Here is a 21115-nt window from a genome sequence, read left to right on the forward strand (position 1 = left end):
CCCTGAAGGGGTGCAGGCAGCCTGCAAACAGCCATCAGCCCCTCACCCAGGCTGGCCAGGCACCCAAGCGGGACCCCCACCCTGATCCGGGACACCCTTCAGGGCAAACCAGCCGGCCCCCACCTGCGCACCAGGCCTTTATCCTATATAGTGAAAGGGTAATATACAAACTGACCCTAACAGCAGAAAGACTGGGACTGACTGGTCACTATGACACACACTGACCACCAGGGGTAGACGCTCAATGCAGGAGCTGCCCCTGGTGGTCAGTGAACTCCATATGGAGGAGCTCTGCTCCGCCACAAGTCAGGCTGATGGCTTCCAGTACAGTGGTGGTGGTGGGAGCCTCTCCTGCCTCCTCAGCAGCGCTAAGGATGTCCGACTGCAGCTTAGGTCTGCTCCCCGCTGGCAAGTGGACATCCCCCGAGGGCTGCCGGGCTGCCAGAGGGATGTCTGATTGCCAGCTTAGGCCCAATTCCCTGAAGAGCAAGCCTCAGCCAGCAGATGGTCATCCCCCGAAGGGTTCCAGACTGTGAGAGGGCACAGGCCGGGCTGAGGGACCTTTCCTCCCCGCCCCCCCCCCTCCAACTGACTGCACAAATTTTTGTGCACCGGGCCTCTAGTCCTATATAATAAAAGCCTAATATGCTAAGTGTCGGACCATTTGTTCGACCATTCAACCAGTTGCTTAAATGCACACTGACCACCAGGGGACAGGTGCTCCGACTGGTAGGTTAGCTTGCTGCTGGGGTCTGGCTGATTGGGACTGGGTGAGTCGGGTTGGACATGCCCTGGAGCCCTTCCGCGGTCTCTTCCTGGCCCCGATAGTGCACCAGTGGGGTCCCTTGGCCTGGCCTGCGCCCTCTCACAATCCAGGACCCCTCGGGGCATGTCGGAGAGCCGGATTCGGCCTGATCCCGCAGGCCAGGCCGAGGGACCCCACTAGTGCATGATTCCGAAATGAATAGGTGGATTAGAAAAATGTTGGTTCAAGCTGAATAGGATGAATCTTCTATTTGAAGAAATAAATGTATTCAATTAAGTTGAATGATATGAAATTTTCATCTATTGCTCAAAAACAGTCAGATATTAGTAATTTCATATGGTTCAGTCTTATAGTAATGTTGACTATAAAGAAATTTTTTTGTGAAATGAAACTTTGAGAGTGTGTGTGTGTGTGTGTGTGTGTGTGTGTGTGTGTGTGTTTTATTGCTTTCTTTAAGATTCAGAGATTAGTTTCCCTGAAGACAGGGTTGAAAACTTTGGCTGTGTCTCATTCTGGGCATGGCTGGAATTCAACAAATCATTCTTGCTTAGAACGGTTGTTTTCATTGGATCAAGAGTTCTCAAGCCTGGCTGTTCACTGAATCACATTAAAAAATGGGGAACATTTAAAAGATATTGATGGGCCTCACCCCAGACTAATAAATCAGAACTTTGGGAGTGGAGTGGGGAGCAGCAGGACTCATGCTCAGGACTTTTTGTTCTCCAGGTGACAGTAAGAAACAGCCAGGTTTGAGAATCACTGCACAGGAATTTTGCTTTGAGGAGTCTCAACAAAGCTTTTCTGTGTCTCAGGAAATGCAAGAGCACAACAGCTCTGCTCCTGGTCTATTTTCTGATCTTGCTTTGGACCAATAAGGTCTTAAAATGTAATGTGGGGGTGAGGGGAAAAAACAAAAACACATGTTTAGCTTGATTCAACCCATGGTTTGGTTTTCATTCAGCAACATTTAAGACTATGTGCCTGTGCCTATGGCTGGGTATTTTGGAGGAAATAGATTAATGATGAGTGAAAGAAGAGTCTGGCCTCTTTAAAAAGCCAGGGGTTGTGTGAAATGTTTAAAATAGACAAGTCTGTAGAAATGGAAAATAGATTAGTGGTTGTCTAGGCCCTGGAGGTTGGAGAAAAATGGGGTGTGATTGCTAATGAGTACAGGACTTCTTTCTGGAATAATGAATATTATCTAAAATTGATTGTGGTGATGGTTGCACAACTCTGAATATTGCAAAAACCATGGACTGTATAGCTTGGGAATAATATCTCAATAAAGCCTCTATCTTTATATATATACTAGAGGCCCGGCCTATGCCCTCTTGCAGTCTGGGACCCCTCGGAGGATGTCCACCTGCTGGCTTAGGCCCGCTCCCTGGGGGATCGGGCCCAAGCTGGCAGTCAGACATCCCTCTGGCAGCCCGGCAGCCCTCGGGGGATGTCCACTTGCCAGCGGGGAGCAGGCCTAAGCTCCAGTCAGACATCCTTAGCGCTGCTGAGGAGGCGGGAGAGGCTCCCACCACCACCGCTGTACTGGCAGCTGTCAGCCTGACTTGTGGCTGAGGAGAGCTCCCCCTGTGGGAGCGCACTGACCACCAGGGGGTAGCTCCTGTATTGAGCGTCTGCCCCCCTGGTGGTCAGTGTGTGTCATAGTGACCAGTCATTCCCAGTCATTCTGCTGTTATGGTCAGTTTGCATATTACCCTTTTATTATATAGGATAGAGGCCTGGTGCATGGGTAGGGGACGGCTTGTTTGCCCTGAAGGGTGTCCCTGATCAGGGTGGGGGTCCCGCTGGGTTGCCTGGCCAGCCTGGGTGAGGGGCTGGTGGGTGTTTGCAGGCTGGTCACACCCCCTTCAGGGTGGGGGTCCCCACTGGGGTGCCTGGCCAGCCTGGATGAGGGGCTGATGGCTGTTTACAGGCTGGCCACACCACCTTTAGGGTGGGGGTCCCCACTGGGGTGCCTGGCCAGTCTGGATGAGGGGCTGAGGGCTGTTTTCAGGCTGGCCAAGCCCCGCGGCGATGGAAGCTCCCAGCCTCTCCTTTTTTTCTTTTTCTTTTTTATTCTGGGATTTATTTACCTTCGATAATTGAAACTTTGTAGCCTTGAGAGGAGCTCAGAGCTGGCTAGGGCGTGTGGGAGGGAAGCCTCCTGCTCGCTCCAGCTCCGTGGCCATGGCCAGCTGAAAGCAGGTATCTGGGGTTTATTTACCTTCTAAAATTGAAACTTTGTTGCTTTGAGTGGAGCTCAGAGCCTGCCGCGGCAAGCGGGAAGCTTGGCTTCCTCCATCACTGGGGAAACCAAGCCTCCTGCTTGCTCCAGCTCCGTGGCCGCCGGCCGCCATCTTGGTTGGGTTATTTTGCATATAGTCGCTCTGATTGGCTGGTGGGTGTGGCTTAGGGCGTAGCAAAGGTACGGTCAATTTGCATGTTTGTCCTTTATTTTTGTGTGTGTGTGTGTGTATGTGTGTATATATATGTATATATATATATACATATATATGTATATATATAAAGCCAGAGGTGTCCTTCACTGGGAGGACTTAACACTGAGTAAGTGAATTAGGAACCACAGAAAATCAGTGCTGTACACCTGTTCCTTCAAAATTGACAGCTTAATATGGGCAAAATTACAGAGCAAAATCAAAATTAAAAATCCTGCTTGGAAGTATCCAGTTATTACCTATATTCCAGATAGCACCTGAGTGTTCAGAGGGGAACATGGGACATCCAGTTGGTGAGAAAAAGACAAGAACTTTCACAGAACTCAGGGTCCCCGTCACTGCTCTAAGTGCTTTACATATATTAATTCATTTAATCATCTTCTCTGCATTTTACCATAGTGGAACAGAGGCATGGAGAAGGTAACTGCCTCAGGGTCATACAACTAGTTGATTAAGTACTTATGTTAAGACTGCCGTAAGGAGTGGGTAGGATTCTGGTAGGATTTTGGCAGGAATGTGAGGATGAAGGCATGTGAGGTGATGAAGTAAGGAGGTGACAAGGTAAGGAGGTGACAGCAGGGCAAGAAGGCCAGGGTGTGCTGAGGGATGGATGGTGAGCAGCTCAGTTTGGCAGGAGCAGTGGGTTCACATAGGTAACAATTGAGTGATGGACAGGGAGAGGTTCCTGAGGAGTTCTCATGACCAGGCTAAGGCATCAGAAAGCAGTGAGATGGGCACTGGTGAAGATAATTGAGAGCAAGCAGGGTGTAAGAAGGCCCTGTTCTGTCTTCTCAATGCACAGGGATGTGTGTCCCTCTGGGTCTATTTAAAAGCAGTTGTGAGTATATTGTCTGGAACACCACTCTGTTCCCTGCATCTCACCTGGTGTGTGGTGGACACACCACAGGACCTGCCACCCCACCTAGCCCCATGACCTGGTTGCTGGGAAGCAGCCACCAAAAGAAAAGTCACGATGATCTGGGGGAACTGAAAGCCTCCACAAGACCTGCCTTGGAACCATATATTCTTTGTCAGCAAAGTCCCAGCACCAGGGGGACTCCCCCAGCTCAGAATGCTCAGGACATTTGGTGTCAGGCCTCAAGGACTAAAAAGCAAACTCTCCAAAGCAGGAAGAAATATGTAATCTCACTTGACCGTCCCCCCCACCCCACCCCCACTCTCCCCGAAGTAGGAGCAACTTGGGTTTCCCAGGACATCCAAATCTGCATTTAAGTGCCTGCAACTTTCCATTCCCATGAACACATTCCCCTCGACCTTCTAGCCCACCTTTGTCCATCTCAGGACTTTGTTCATTTGTGAATGTTCTCCCATGATCTCTCCCTGTTCCAACTTCCTGTCGTGCTTGGATTTTTATACCAAGCCTTATAGCCCCTCACTTGTAGGTAGTTTTGCTTAGTATTATAATCTCCACATTACCCCAGATAATCAAGAGTTCACAGTATAGCTATTCTTTCTCATTTCTTCATCCCCAGACTTCACAGTAAGTTAATTCTATTGTGCACTGTCTGATTTTTCGCCCTTGCATGATTCTAGGTGTGCAGTAGCGCCTCACATCCCAGTGAAGTCAGTCTGTTCCCAACTACCTCTCCCTTCTCACTTATTATCTCCTGTCTCATCCTATTAGTCAACTCTCCCTATTTCTTGCCCTGCCTTTCTACTCACCTCTGGCCATGTGAGAGACACTCAATGAAGCCGGGCAAGTCATTGATTAATCAGTGAGCACTTCATAGGGTTGGGCGATAATTGTCCTGCTGTCCAAAACCAGGGCAGACAGCAGGTGTCTCCAGAGCACACACACCTCAAACACATCATCCATGCTTCTCTTCCTCCCCACCTGCCTCTTTCTATCCCTATCTTCAAAATTTTATCTTTCTGTGATTCTCTTCTGGTCACGCTCCTCCTCTACCCATGCTCCTTAACTGCTCACGACATGAATCTCATTTATCCTCTCATTGGTTCTACATACAGCACTTGACTTGCCTTATTTTCTGTGCCTTGTGAGAATAATACTACAGAATATGATTCTTTTTAACGTTTTGTGTGTGGCCTCTGATTGATTTTGCAAATAGGGAAAGATTGTGGCTTTGATAGGAAAAGGTTGCCAAGTCTGTCTCAAGAATTCTTAAGAATGTGTACAGGGCAAAATGTGGAAGAGCTGATGAGGAAAGCTTGGAGGGGAATGACGGAAACCGAATTCGCCCAGCCAGGGACAGCCACGCTCTCCTTCCTCAAACAGAATATGTCCTACCTCCTAAGAGAGATTGCCTTTGCTTTCCCAAAGCTACAAGGGGAAGTATTGAAAAGAAGTGATTCGGAGGGAGGGCATCAAAAGGAAAGCAAGCACCTGATGTCATTTTTGCATCCCGACTTCCCAGATCCTATTTGCCAGAACCTCTTCCCTCTTCATTCCCAATGTCCCTGCCTCCTATAGCACACCAGGGTCACTACTGGATCAAAAATAAACAAAAGTTCAGAGGGCCACCTGTGCTTTCTGTTCATCAGTGTGGCTCCTTGCCAGGACTCCATGTGTGCTCCTTCTCTTCCCATCATAAGCTCACAACAGAGCTCCCTTCCCCTTTCCCTCGTGCAGGGTCAGGGTTCTTATAGTGAGGGCACAGGATTCTGAGAGAAGAAAGAGCATGAGGAATGAATGAGCTTCTCACTGAACCCTCATTTGCTCCTGAAAAGCTACCCATTAATGTCCAAAGCAGCTGCAGAAATGACTGGGATGTGTACAGAGGTGTGGTCCCATCAGAAGGTCTCTTCTATCAACTCAGGACCACATTCACAGTGTCTCTCCTGCTCCTACCTGCTCTGCTGGAAGTGAGTCTCAATGGCCCCACCCTTCCCTCTAGCCCACTCAGCCACGGACTCATATGCCAAATACTGCCCGCATCATCTTCATTTGCCCCCTGCCTTTGACATTACTGGTAGTGTCCAGTGCATGCAGATGCCAAGAGCCAGCTGAAATCAATTCAAGGAATATTTTATGAGTTCCAACTGTGCACAGCACATGTCATGGGACACTGGATCATGAGGGTCCAAAGGACAGAAAATCCTTGGGTACCACAAGTGGTTGATCCCAGTGCGGTTGGTTGCAGCTGTAGTTAGTATATACACTGTTGCTGACATTGCCTTTAATTATGTGCAGTCGCATCTGCATAGTGTCCTTTATAAGCTCTTAGAAAATAAGGACTGCAGCCCATTGTTTAGGGCTCCCACAAAGTGAAGGACAACAGTATATTAGGTTGTTGTAAGAAACCCAGAGAATCTGGAGACAGCGAAAGCTCTTAAGCCTACTTTTTACACAGTAGAGCTTCATACCATTATTCTGTATATAATCTTTTTACCAAAACACTGTCGCCTGTTTCTGTCAACAAAAGACCTCTTTGTTTTGATAGCCAAGAAAAACCTTAAGCTCAGGAGAGACAACGGGCTTTTTAAATGGCAAGATGTAAGGGCTAAAATGCCTTACTTTTTTGAAATGTAAATCGGAAGCATTTTTTTTTAATATGACCGTAGCCCTCAGTTTTGATCAACTTTAATTTAGGGGGGTTTTGTGGGTTCTTTTATTAAATTAGAATTTTTTTTTAATCCTCACCCGAGGATATGTTTTTATGATATTTTTTAAGAGAGAGACAGAGAAACATCAATGTGCATTCACCCAACTGGGGATTGAACCCGCAACCCAGGCATGTGCCCTGAGCAGGAATTGAGTCTGGGACCTTTCAGTGTATGAGATGATGCTCCAACCAACTGAAGCCACACTGGCCAGACCTGGGGTTTGTTTTGCTTTTTTTTTAATGATATCCATGAGTTCTCTGGAGTGCAACTCAGGATAACCATATCTTCCTTCTCTGACTAAAGGCAGGCACAGGTGAGGTGGAAGGTGATAACTTTCCCACACCTTTGAACACTGAACAAGTTGTCTTTGACCTTCAGCATCATTCTGTCTCTGAACATATGTGCTCATACACACATGTAGCTAAGAGCACAGTGACAGGACAGAAGTACTCTATGTAGGGATAAACAGAGAGTCCCTGACTCCTTTCCATGAACTTGAGTGCAATTCTAATGCCTGTTTTGTTTTGTTTTTTGTTTTGTAGTCCCCAATATTTTTGAACCTTTTTGAAGGTTTACCTTTCCATTGCTACTTCCAAAGGTAGAAAGGAAGGTGATACTTTCTTACAAGCCCACCTATCTCTTTCTGGCTCTATCACTTCAACTAGACAGCCCTAAATTGCCACCCGCCTCTGGGATGCCCCTGTTATTGTTACACTGCAGGTGTGAACAAAGTCAGTCTCTCTCCTATTCTAGGCTGGTAGGTGATGTTGGACATGTTGTCCCTTCCCGTTGTTTTTTGTTTACAACAAAGAAATAATCAAGTTATAATCATCTGTCTCATTCATGCCCTAAGAGCTAAGTCTAGGATTTGTGTGATGTTGCAGCCTCAGTATTTAGCAGGATAGTCCTAGAAGGGCAATGGGTATCCCCAGTCACAGAGTATACAATCCTCCAGCTGTGAACCTTTTTTGTGCGTGTGCGCTATTGAAGGTATTTCCATGGTAGTTAGCTTAGAAAATACTCATGAAAGGAAATAGTTCTGAGCTAGCATTGCTTCCACTTGTAAGGACTCAGAAGGACCTTGCTTATCTCCCCAGATTCATTGTTCACGCTCTTAGCGCCAACTCTAGGGAGCCACTTGGAACATGCTGTTGCCTCTGTTTAAAACATGTTCCTCTCATTTTACTCTACCCTCACCTTTAATAACTCTTCCCGTCTTTAGGTTGTGTCTAGATGTTACCTCTGAGAAGCCTTCCATGGCCTTCTAAACACTCCTCTGTGTTCCCGAAGCACTTTGTGCTCACACCATTGCAGACTTGCGTGCTATAATACAATTACCCATTTTCTTGCCTACCTCTCCTGATCCTTGGTAACTTTCTTGAGGCATAAAACTGTTTCATTCGTTGTCTCCAGCTTGTGGCAGCTTTTTGGCACAAAGTAGACATTTAGTAAATGCAGGGTGTCCCCAACAATGTGTACACACACTGAATAATTATTAATTCCAATGGGTTAAATCTAAGAAGAAAGGAACATCTCTTAAGCTGTCCGCTGTTAAGTATGTATACATTTTGGGGGGACACCCTGTTTTTGTTGAGTGAATGAATGGAGTCCAAACAAGGAAGACATTTGTAGGCATAGATTTCTTCTCCTTCAGAATTTAAAGTGCACCCAGAGACTTTGTCGGTGCCTGTGTCGGATGCCAGTGCCGTCTTCCCAGAGGAATCTCCTGGATGAGCACCCAGCCTGGGGCCTGGTTGTTACTTAGGCTCTCCCAGAGGCCCCAGGATTTGGATGGGCCCCAGGATTTCCCCACTAAGCTGGGCTATACTCCTATCCCCCTCCTCAACGCCTCCATCCTGTCCAGTCCCCCTTTGCCTTTCCCTTCTAGACCCAGCAGTTCCTCTCCTGGGTTCCATGTCCTCCTGGCCTGTCTGAGCTGTGACGACTCTGGCTTCCGGAAACCTGGTGGTCTCTATTCACCCACCACTCTTCCATTTGCTCTGTCTGAAGCATGTTCACTGACGACTTGTTAAGCCTGGTTCTACCCTTGGATGAAACCTGAACGTCTAAATAGCTCTCAAGTCTTATTGTTAGCAGAAGGCTCTGAATTGAATGCCATCAAGCTTGCAGGAAGGCACTTAGTCAAGGCTAGAGCTAACTTCCATTGGGTCCAGTGTTGGCTCAACTACTGAGTTCCTGTTCCTTGGGGGTTTGGGGAAAGAATGTCCCTACCTCCTCTCTGGTGATTCACTTGGCTCCCCTCAGAGGAGAGACTTTCAAGAGTTAAATCACTGCAGTTTTCCGATTGTAAAAATGCGCGCATTCAGTAATGACCAGCAACTGTCTGCTAACAATTAGGGGAGGGTCTCTGCTTGCAGACCCTACTAGTCAACACTCCTTCCTTATTCCTTTGCCCCTGGAACTGCAGCTCAAAGGACCCCAATACAAATGGAGTGGGAAGAAATGAGGGTAGAGGGGAGAAATGGACAAAGGGGAGATACAGAGAGTGAGGAAGATGGGAAGATCAGGACAGAGCAAGGAATAAACAGGATGAGAGTAAAAGGAAAGCAAAACGAAGGATATGAAAGTGGGGAGGAATGAAAAATTTGAGAGTGAAGAAATGATGGGGACTCAGAGAAAGTTGGAGAAAACCTGGAGATAAAGAAGAGAGCAGAGAAGTGAAAGAAAGGAAGAAACCTGGGTGAGAGAGGATTCATGCTATAACTTTAATATTAACCAGGAGGATTAATAAGCTCCCATTTACTCAATGCCGCATAATACCAAGTACCTTGCTAAGGCCTTGCACTTACAGTATAGTAGGTGCAGTAGCCCAAAACTGAATTCAGAGTGTGGCTGTTTGTGGAGCTGTGTACCAGAAAATACTTAACCATCATGAGTTCACATGCAGGAGGTTTTGCAAACTTACTCCTGAGCATCAGAGGGGCCCACCACCTCAGAACACCAGTGAATAACCAGGAAGGTTGAGGTGGGAGGTTGGGGTGGTGGCTCTCTAAACTGGCAAGTTATCTCAGATGCTGCAGGTCTGGCCTTGGAGCTCTGATCCAGGCATTGATGCTAATATGACCACTTGTATACTCACGAGCTGTGTAGCTGGAGACAAAGAACTCACAGCTATCTTATCCCATGGAATCCTAGCTTATAACAACCCTGTGATAATCTCCATTAAAGAAACACAAGTTGCACCCAGCCTGTGGTTCAGTGGCTGAACGTTGACCCATGCACCAAGAGGTCACCGGTTTGATTCTTGGTCAGGGTACATGCCTGAAATGCGTGCAGCAGGCAGCAATCGATGATGCTCCTCTCTCATTGATGTTTCTATGTCTCTATCCCTCTCCCTTCATCTCTTTCTAAAAATAAATTAATAAAAAACAAACAAAAAACTAGACTTTCCCTCTCCACCACAGCCTCTGCTCTGCTGTCCCACCCTGGTGGTTCTATATTTCTGGAGGTCAGCTTCAGATAGCCTTCAGGCAAAGAGAAGTGGAAGAAAATATAGTGTTGGTTTGTCCAGAAGCGATGACCCAGGTAGAAAGGGGCCTCTGGGAGCCATGAAGTTAGATGACAACACTGATCCCTGCCAGTTAGGCAGAGGATCCCTGCCAGTTAGAAGCCTGGGCAAGGTGAGTGGGAATTCAGTTGGGACACAGGAAGCATACAACCTAGCCTTATAGGTTGGCCTAGGTCCCCTCCACCTGTTGTGGACACACAGCAGCCTGGAGCCACATGATTTGAGGAACTTTCTGTCCCTCAGAGCTTCACATGTGCACGGCTTAGCACGAACCCTGCCCCTGAGCCTCTGGGCCAGGGCATCGCAGTCTAGGAGATTTGGGAAAGTTTGTTTTTGTCCTACAGGGGCTTTGTTCCCATGTGATTCATTAATTGACCCGTTGCTCTGAGAGCTGCAGGGAGCCTGGTTGTTCAGGCCATTAAATCCCTTCTGTTGGCCTAATTCACAGCCTGACATCACAAGCCTCGCAACATAATCCATTTGTCCTGATTTGATTTTTTCTTTTCAAGAGGCTTCCTTGGCAGCCAGGTTTTCTCATTACGAAATGATTCATCTGGATGGTAATTCCCATTAGAATTAGTATCTCAGACATGATTCATCTGGAAATATTAAGCCAGAAGCATCATTTCAGAAAGGCCTGTTACATTCGCAGCCACAGGGAATTTCTGTGAGAGATGCCCCTTCATTTGGCTAGCATTTATCGAGTGTGCCCTGTGCTGGACTCTGAGCTGGGGGCTTTGTGAAGTATAGAGGTGATAGGACTTCACCTCTGCCCTCAGAAGCTCCCATTAGAAAGAATATGACATGGATGTGAGTTTATGGGATGGATAATAGGAGAAGTGCAATCAAAGTTGACAGGTTGTTATGTTTTCCTTAAAGTCTCAGGTGGTGGTTCTCAAACTTTAGCAGGAATCAGGGTCATATAGAATGCTTATTACAACACAGATTTCTGGGCCCCAACCCCAGAGGTTTTGATTCAGTGTATCTGGGGTGGGGTCCAAAAGTTTGCATTTCTGACAAGTTCCCAAATGATGAAGATAATACTGGTCTGGGAACCACACTTTGAGGACCTGGCTCTAAGGCTTCAGTTACTTCTCCATTGCCTGCAGGGTGCTAAGCAGTGTGCTCTGAGCTGGAGACAAAATATTGAGTAAGACCTGGCCCCCTGCCCCTCTGGGAACTCACAGCCTGGAAGGGGTGTAAACAGTGACTCTATACTTCACAGAAAGTGCCATTATAGAGTTTGCATTGGAGCCCAGAAAAGACAAGGCTTATTTTTTGCTGGAGACCCCTGAAAGCTATATGGAGAAGGCACAATTTGAATATAAGGGTAAAATGTGGATTGAAAGAAGTTATGTAGAAGGGCATTTCCAGCTATTAACTGTTCTTAGCCACCCTCTCAACATTCCTTCTTAGCTGTTTCCTAGAATCATAAAGGTTCTACTTACTTCCTATAGAAGCTGGGGGCACAGCTCTGGCTAATTGTCCTTGCCTTAGCAAAACCTTTATTTCTGGTTCTCTGGAGCTCTGTTTGGTCGGCGTCTCGTGCATAGTCTGAATATTCTCAGTGGAATGGAATGTGGATTCAAGAGCAGAGGTAGCGACAGTTTGCTACCAGAGTCCTGCTCCTCATCCCTGCCACTCCCGTCTCCAACCTGCCTCAGCTTCCACCCCCCAGAACAGCCTCACTGGTTTTGTTGACTCTTCCAGGAATTTGGCAGTTCTTATATCATTGCATTTTGTTTATACACACACACCATGAGAAATCAAACTTTCAGCATCTTCAATCGTCTAGAACACTGCTTTTAGATTCCAGAAGTTAGGAAAGGGGCCCAGGAGACCAGTAAAAGGGTTTTCCCAAACCACAGCTCTCACACTTGATTCCATGAGAGAGGCTCCCACATTCTTACCCAGCCTGTTAAGTCACAGTTAACACATAGTTCAAATAAATGTGATTATTTGTTTTTCTAGCTCAGGGTGATTTAGGAACCACATTATGGAGAGGATAAGGGTACTATCAAAAATAGATACATAGTTACTGGTGAGAAGAAACAGCTAATATAGAAAGAAAACATTGAGTATGAGAGAGGGAGACAGAAGACCCTAACTATACACTGTATTAGAGAATAATGACCAAAATTATCATCAAAACTAAGGTTAATTAATATGTTCCATCCCCCATTTAAGAAGGCTAGGAAGTATGGGTCATCGAAGGGTAACACTAAAAGGGACCTTGGAGATAATGTTGGCAGACCCCTTTATGTTAAAGAAAACTCTGGGGGAGTGTGAGGTTCAGTCACGGCGCAGAGTTTGTCTTTTTTTTTTTAAATCATTGTTCTCAAGAATCCACCATAGTCTCTGTAATTGCAACTCAACATTTGTTGAATTAGAAGAGTCAACGTATAAATCAATAACCTCTGTGTTTTTTTAAGCCTCATCATCCTTCCAAATCACTATTTTCATGAAAAGATCAGGGTGATTAAGCATCCTCAACTCTAAGCCTATCAGTAAATGATCTATATATATAAAAGGCTAAGTGACCAATCGTCCATCTGTCTGACTGGCAATTTAAAAATACTAGTAAATGTTGACTCACGCATGCGATATAAAGCTCTCGCTGGTGCCAACTGCATGCCAATGATAGATTTAAAAGAGAGGTAACTGTCATTGTTGATCATGAATTTGGTTGACTCTTCTATTATAGAGAAAGGGCGAATAGCGATATTAAAATATTTCTTCTAATTAATTTCCTTTCAATGTGCACGAATCTGTGCACCTGGCCACTAGTAATGGAATAATGTTAAACTATTGGTAAATTTTTCAGAATAGGCCACATTTGGTTAGTAGCAATCAGAGTGTCATTTGACTATAGCTATTTTGAATACTTTGTAACGATTTTATGCCATTTAATGTGATTTCTGTATCTGGTGTTCAAAAAATACAGGTGACATGCGGTGTCACCTGTGGTTTAAACGAACACAATAGATTCATGACCAAAATAAATAAATAAATAAATAACATAAACTGGAGAATGCTAGCCAAGTTCTTGGCAATAATATAGAACAGAGGCGTGCATTAATTCAATTAAGAACTATTTACTGAGAAGCTGTAATGCCAGACATTTCTAGACACTGGTGATACATAAATGAAAAAGAAATAAAGTTCTCATGAAGCTGACATTCTGAAGGGAGGAGACAGAGGATAAACAAAGAAAGATGGAAGGATCATTATGACAGTTACCTCTCTTTTAAAAATGGTTTATTTGACTGCTGCACTATAGGATTAGTGGTTAGCAGCACTGACTTAGAGATAGAGTCCTGATGCTTAGTCCTAGCTGTGTGTGCATTAGTTTCTTATTTTTAAGTAGTAATAATAGTAGGACCTCTTCCTAGAGCTGTTCTGAAATTTCAATGAAATCGTGTCCAGTGCCTACTTTATTTTAGGCACTCAATAAATATGGCAGTGATTACAAGTAATAAGAGTCAATGGACACCTAAGTAGCAAGTCTTTCTTGTTGAAACATTTCAGAAGATATGGCATCAGATCTTGGAGCATCATAATTTTCCATGACCCCAGAAAGATAGCTTTTGACATAGAATAAGTACAAAGTTGACAAGTACCCTCTTGGACCCCAGTAGAAGTCAAGTTAAGGCAAAGCCTGTCTGGCTGTATGGAGGAAGCTCTCCTCCTGGGTTAGTGCTGTGGACATGGTGTGCCTGGCTGCCTCATGCTTTTCAGTGCACCCAAGTCTGTGGCTTTGTCTCCCCCTGAGTCATCCCAGCTCTCTGCAGCCTTGGATGTTCGTTTTATTTTGTTTTGGGTCTGAACTGCGTGTGTGTCCCAGTGCTGGTTTCTATAAGGCACCCCGCTTTATTGAGTCACAGGGAACTGCAAATGTTTTTCTTAAGTGTTGCTTGCTTTGCTGCAGGTAAGCTTTCCTAGCATCGCTTGCTCTTCTGCAGGTTACTTTATAAGATCAAGGTCTTTCTGCTCAAACACAACACTTGCCATAATAGGAGTAGTGTAATTCCATGGAGAGAATCCATTCGCAGTTCACGGTGGTTGTTAAACACGGGAGCCATGAGGGCTGCTGTTTGCAACATTGACCTATAGCTCTCTATATAAATCTTAAATCTCCAAGAATTTTAAAGTGATCAAATGTAGAAACTTGGACTCCTTTCCTTTCCTCGTTCGCAACAACTTCAGCAAGTCCTATGGAATCTATTTCCAAAACATATTTGGACTATATATAACAGTCAGCAGTTTTTACTTAACTTATTTGGTCCACTTATTTACTGCTTTCCCCACTAAAATAAAGCTTTCTTGCTCACCATTGGATCCCCAGGAATTGGGCATGACACAATGTATGTGCTTAATACATATAAATCTATTGTTGGATGAATGAATGGACACATATCTGTTTAGCAAACTTAGATGCCATGTTGTGGCATGTTGATTTTATATCTAGAAATATACCACTACCCAGCATTAGTACGTCTAGTTTTCAGTACCTTTTATTACCACATTAATCAAGTGAGATAAATTTCATATATTGTTTTAACCTTGTAATTTAAAACCATAAATCTCCATATAAGGAAACACTTGGACATTCATTAATCATAACTTGACTATCTTTCAAAAGTAATTTAGGGTGACCATGAAAGGAATTATCATGAATAAAAACAATAACAAAAGCAATGTAAACATCATTTAAACCTTTTGCCAAATAACAATGATTTCTTAAATCCCACTGTTTGGGCTTTGGGTGTGACCCTGTTTGTGCAATGGATAGAGTTGGATAAACCTAGGTGTCAATCTGGCTCAGACCCTTGCCAGCTATGTAAGGTTGACTATATTTCTTTCACTTCTCTGTGCTTTCTGTCTCCATCTGCCAAATGAATCAACCTCTTTGGTTTAATGTATGGATTTAAATCTCATGCAGGTAAATACTTATCAGTTTGCCCATCACATCATCATGTCCATTAACTTTTGCTTTGTAATGAAGCACTTCCAGAACTTAGTGACAGTTATTTGTTTAGCTCATGTTTCTGTGAATTGGCTGGGTGGTTCTCCTAGTCTGAATCCCCTGATCTCTGCTGGGCTCTCTCCTGGATCTATGATGGCAGTCGGCTAGGCATAGGATGATCTTAGGATCTAGGATGGCCTCACTGAGTGTCTGGCTGTTACCAAGCTATCAGCCAAAGTGACAGGAGTGACTAGGCCATGGTCTCTTGTCCTCCAGAGTGCTAGCTCTGGCTTCTCCACATGTTCATTATTGCAAAGTTCCCAGAAACAGCAAGAGGGAGCAAATGTCAATGAACAAGTATTTTTCAGGACTTTGTTTGTATTGCATTTGCTAAACTCCCATTGGTTAAGCAAATCCCAAGGCTGGCCTAGAATCAGTGAAGGAAATAATTTATGGCCATTTTCTCTCTCTCTCTCTCTCTCTCTCTCTCTCTCTCTCTCTCTCTCTCTCTCTCTCTCTCTCTCTCTCTGTGTGTGTGTGTGTGTGGTTTACCACAATCATCTTCGTCACCATCATCTGAAAAACCAGTATTTGTGAGTATTGACTAAGTGGCAGGTACTGTTCAAATCCTATTACATTCATCAAAGCTTTTAATTCTTACCACCACCTTATGAGGCAGAAACTATTATATCCCCCACTGGAGAAAAGGAAACTGATGCACAGAATGGCAAAGTAAATTGTCAAGGTCACACAGCTGGGCAGCAGGGGAGCTAGAATTCAAGCCAATGCCCCAGAGCCACACTCATAATGACTGATCTATACTGACCCCTTTTCCCACATTATATATGTGGGATTTTTCATGTCTGCATTTTTTTCTTAAAAAGTGGGTGATCTAATAAGTGGTTAGAGCCTTAATTTAATATGTTCCCTGAGCATTGTTATGTCTACCACAGTTCACCCACATTTCAGCATTTTTCCAACAAGCACCTTGAATTCAACTCATCCAGTATTTGTATAACTAGCATGCGTCAGTCCAGATCTTTGTGGGACCTGCTGATCTTTTTCTGGTCTTCGTGATGGAAGCTCAGAGCTTTATTCTTAGAGTTCTTCATCTTTCATTTTGTCAGACAAGTTTGGAAACAAGATAGCAATACTGAATGGTTACTTAATATGTACATAGCATTTATATATGTTGGAGGTGAGTGGCAATGCTCCTTGAGAGTAGAGGCCAAGGCTTTATCTCTGTATCCTTGGCAACTAACCCCAGGGAAGAGCACACAGATGACATGTTAGAGGAGCTCAGTGCATGTTTATTTTGTGTATCTACAGCCATGTCCATATCCCATGAAGGCAAGGGTCACAAACACATATGCTAATGGTGACCGGATATTGACCAGGTGTGATCATTAGAGAATGGTGGGAGCCTATTAGAGAACTCATGCCCTATGAAAGGTCTAGTCCTTCACACCACATGGGAATACTCAGTGTTGTCAGATTATTGCATTTATCAGAAGATGCTGTAACTTCCAATTTGTATGTAAACTGTCCTGATTTTAAAACAGTGTGTCAGATGAAGCAGATCTTTTGGGTAAATCTGGCTCATAGCCAACCAAATTATGACCCCCAACATTAGGCACTTGTTGGCACTTCTCTATTGCATTACAACTGTCTTGAAGGCCCATGGAGGAAGGGGAACCACAGAGTAAGGCAGAGACAGAACAATGAGATGACAATTGAGGCAGGATTTCAAGAAAGTTAGGTAATTGTCTGTTTCAGAGAATCCACAAAGGTCAAGGAAATGAGAATAAGAAAAGGCCATTTGATTAGAGCAAATTATTTGGTACAACATTATATTCACAGAGTGTGTGCTCTTAAAAAAATCTCTGGTCAGATAACATGAGTATGAGTAATACTCAAACACTCAAACAAAATAAAATAGATATCTTCACTCTAAACCTTTTGTCTTTAATATTCTAATATGCAATGTAAATCTTCAAAAGGAGAATATTTACTAAGTTTTTCAAACTTACTTGATCAAGGAATTTTTATTTCATGCAGTCACTCACGATCTCCTAATTTGAGGAAAACCTTTTGGGAAAGCTGGATAAGGGGCTGAATGAGACATTGGGAATCTCTGAAGGCCTGATGTGGAAACTGGAATGCATAACATAATGAGTAAGGGCATCTGAGCCAATGGAGGAGCTTGGCAAGAAGAAACTAGGTCTACTCATTAGTAACTAAGAACTGTAAGCATATTAATCTTGTAAAGTAAAACCTTTTTAGCATCATTTCTCTGCTAAAAACAAACAAATAAACAAACAAACGAAAGTGACGAGTTTCTACCTCTGATGGCTTAAAGCTCTTTGTTTGACATTCAAGAATCTCCTTTATCAGGCCAACTGGCCTTTCTAATTTCTCCTCTGCTCTAAATACCCTGCTCTGCTTACTGTCCTTAGGACACATACGTTTTCTTTCACCCTTGCTTACCATGAGAGTTGCCTCCCCAAGCTGCTCCAGTTAGAGTTGTGCCTATTTTCCAAGGCACAGCTCAAATCTGTTTTACCTCTGAAGCCTTCTTTAGCCATCAGATCTCACTGTGGGTCCTTTCCCTGAACTTCAGAGCATTTACTTCTGAAGGATTTGTTTGAGACTTAGTGTGTTGGAGATTGCCTGTGTGATTTGGAGTTGAGAGGAGAAAAGCATGTTTTGAGCTCTGCAGCTCAAATAAGGTTAGGATGATATTATCCAGTGGCACAGGAGAGTAAGGGTATAACCCCATCACAATAAATTTCATAGACTAAGCTCTGTTGTTACACAATCATCTGCTGTTCCCTGAGGATAGCGGAGTCCATTCTTTTCTTGCCCAGTAGTAATGGGCCCCATTCCTAGATACCAGGCTGAGCACTTTACATTGTTGTCTTGGTGAAACCCACAACATCCATAAGATGGGACCTTAGTATGCCTATTTTACAGAAGAGGAAACTGTCTCTAAACATTTAAGTCAGCTTGCTCATGCTCATGTCCAGCTCTCTAGCTGGTCAAGGTAGAATCAGGAGTACAACCCCATATACCTGATGCTAAAGCCGAGCTCTTTCTGTCCTAGCACACCACCTTCATGGCCGTATTGGCCACCAGAAATTTAATTGACAGAGAATTAAAGCCAAAGAATTCCCACTTTGCCTTCAAGACAGACCTGAAACAGTCCCTTAGAAGAGTCCAAAAGGACAAAAAGGAAAGGTCTGGCATCGTCCCTCTGCAGAAGAGCGTTGCTTTGCTGAGGAGGAGAAGAAATCTGAGCTGAATATATTTTTGGTTGGTACAACTTGTAAGCGCTCTGTTTGATAGCAGGGTTGTTTGAATGGCCTATTTCATAACTACACATAGCTTTCCCAAATAAATGGTGTCTGTAGAATGTTCAGGTTAATACATGAGCCCAGTGCTCAAAAGTGTTTGTGCTTAGAGCGACTGAACCTTCTTTCTTAATAAGTCATCTTGGCATTTTGTCAACAAGTTAATTTGCTTTTCTAAGAAACTAGATTAATACTTCCTGTACTTTGTGCTATTCACAGATCTACAATGCAGTGAGAAGGGGAGAAGAAACAGAAGACACAATTGGATCTCTTCTCCATTTCTTCACAAAGCTCCCAGCCTCTGAGACAGCCTATGAAAGGATTAATGTTGGTCCCTGCTTAAAGCAATGTGTTCGAGACACCGTATGTGAGTATCGTGCCACCCTCCAACGGACCTCCATATCTCAGTACATCACGGGTTCTCTCCTAGAAGCAACCACATCTTTAGGAGCAAGAAGTGGGCTTCTCAGTACTTTTGGAGGATCCACCGGACGAATGATGCTGAAAGGTATGTCTGAAATTTCACTTTTAACTTTTCATCTTTGAGTGCAAAAAAGAATCTAAGTTAACATTTATATATCTCCTGATGAAATATTCAGTTTACTTTAAGCAACTTTACATAAAGGTAACTGCTTTAAGAGAATATAAAAAGTCATTCTTTTATCAAAATCAGTTGAAGTGTAAACATTCCAAATAATGAGCCTTAAGATTTTGATTTTTTTCAAAAGAATAAATGGTTAAAAAGCTATCTTTAATTTTTTTTAATTATTCAAACAGGTGATTTCTCCTAGTGGTAGTCCATGACAATTGTCAATTACTATGATAAGATGCTCATAAACAAGTGTGGTCACAGTGAAAATAGTAGTTGAGAACAGGAAGAAATATGCAGTAGGAGGGACAAAAGTAGATTTACAGCTATGAGTACACAAAACACAGAGTTTATTCTTGTATTATTACTTATTAATTATGGTATGATTGTCCATATGAATAACTGTAAACCTACATTTGCCTCACCCTGTAGTTTTCCCTACACAGAATCAGTAGGTTCGTGTTGACCGGAAAAGCTAAAGGCTATCTTCCGATGACTTCCATCTTAAAAGATGAGATAGTTAGGCATTCTCCTGAAAAACGAAAGCCATTGGAAGATTGGGTCCATCCACATCAGAACTTCTCAGCTGCTTCCCACGTGCTGCAGGCAGGCAGGTCAGAAATGTCAGAGCACTGCACAGCTGTCACAACCTGCTTGGCAGCCTTCCCTGGCAGGAAGCTGCCAACCAGACAGGGACCACATTGAGCAGCATTCCACTGACTGGGGCTGCCAGGAGCTTGATCTGACATCCGGCCATTTCTCTTCAGGAGAGCAACTCTTGTCCCTCCACAGCAATTCCCAGACCTGTGACTAGCAGGCCAGTGACCTTTCTCCAGCCTCCCTCACACCACCCTACACATATGCACACTCTGGGCAGGCTGAGGAGGGGTATACACCTCCCTGTGTACCATGTGGGTGCCATGTTGATTTGTTTTCTGTAGTTACCTTAATTTTTGTGGATTGGTTATAAATGATGAATGAACAAAACAAAAGCTGTAGAAACACTGATTCATGAGTCTAAAGGGGCAAAACTTGATTTCATATATTTTTTTGAGCACCTACTAGGTGCTGGGTACTGGGTGCTGGGTTCTGGGTGCTGAGTAGGGAACAAAACATAGTTCCTACCCTCATGGAGCTTACAGTCCCCAGGTGGTAAGCAGTACCCTGTGCATAGGATGCAAGATTTCTCCACTTTGATGTGGCTCCTGGTGACCGCCAGGCTTATATTCTCCATCAGTACTCTTCCTGGGAAGTTGGACTGAGATTGGCATGCGGAGCTGGCATGGCATCAATGCCCATGATATGTGAGGACCTTATCCTTGAGTTAATCAACTGTGTTTATCAGATGCCCACTCTGTGCCCAGCAGTATGTAGTTGTTAGGGGAAATCCTAAGGAAGTTCAAGTCAGTTTACTTGCCTTTAAGTTGTTTATGATCCTAATGAGGAGGCCAGTTTTGCATGCATGAGACTGCAGAGTTGAGTGCCAGATAAATGTGGAAGTGGCTCTAAATGTTCAGAGTTTAGAGAGGGAGTTAATATTCTGTGATAAATGGCTTGGCCTGAAACGTGAGGCCTCAAACAAACAAATGAGAGACAGCAAAAGCCACTTTCTTTCGTGTCCATTAATTGCAAAGGGATACATCTCCAAGACCAAGGAAAGCTGCCTCGTCTTACAAAGGCCTTTGGGGAGGAAAAAAAGAGGCTGCTGGTTAATGTGGCTATTGCCCTGATAGTAACTTGATCTCAATTGCTATTTGCATTTCCCTGTTCAGATCAGAACTTCATAGACCAGCAGTCCCAGCTCTGGAACTCTTTGGACCCTCAGCTAATGTATTATCTCTAAACTGGTGTTTTATGCAAGGGTTGCTAGTTTCCGT

At 44.1% G+C, this 21115-nt stretch overlaps 1 protein-coding gene across 2 annotated transcripts in view; it reads left to right on the forward strand.

Moving 5' to 3' along the window:
• Positions 1-21115, forward strand: part of PLCE1 (phospholipase C epsilon 1) — a 292198-nt gene that overhangs the window by 123797 nt on the left and 147286 nt on the right. For both annotated transcript variants that reach the window (XM_059660836.1, XM_059660837.1), the window contains exon 3: positions 18869-19157. In XM_059660836.1, the coding sequence (XP_059516819.1) occupies positions 18869-19157 (289 nt within the window). The remainder of the gene's footprint in view (positions 1-18868; positions 19158-21115) is intronic.

This window comes from Myotis daubentonii, chromosome 13 (genome assembly GCF_963259705.1).
Source record: "Myotis daubentonii chromosome 13, mMyoDau2.1, whole genome shotgun sequence".
NCBI lineage: Eukaryota > Metazoa > Chordata > Mammalia > Chiroptera > Vespertilionidae > Myotis > Myotis daubentonii.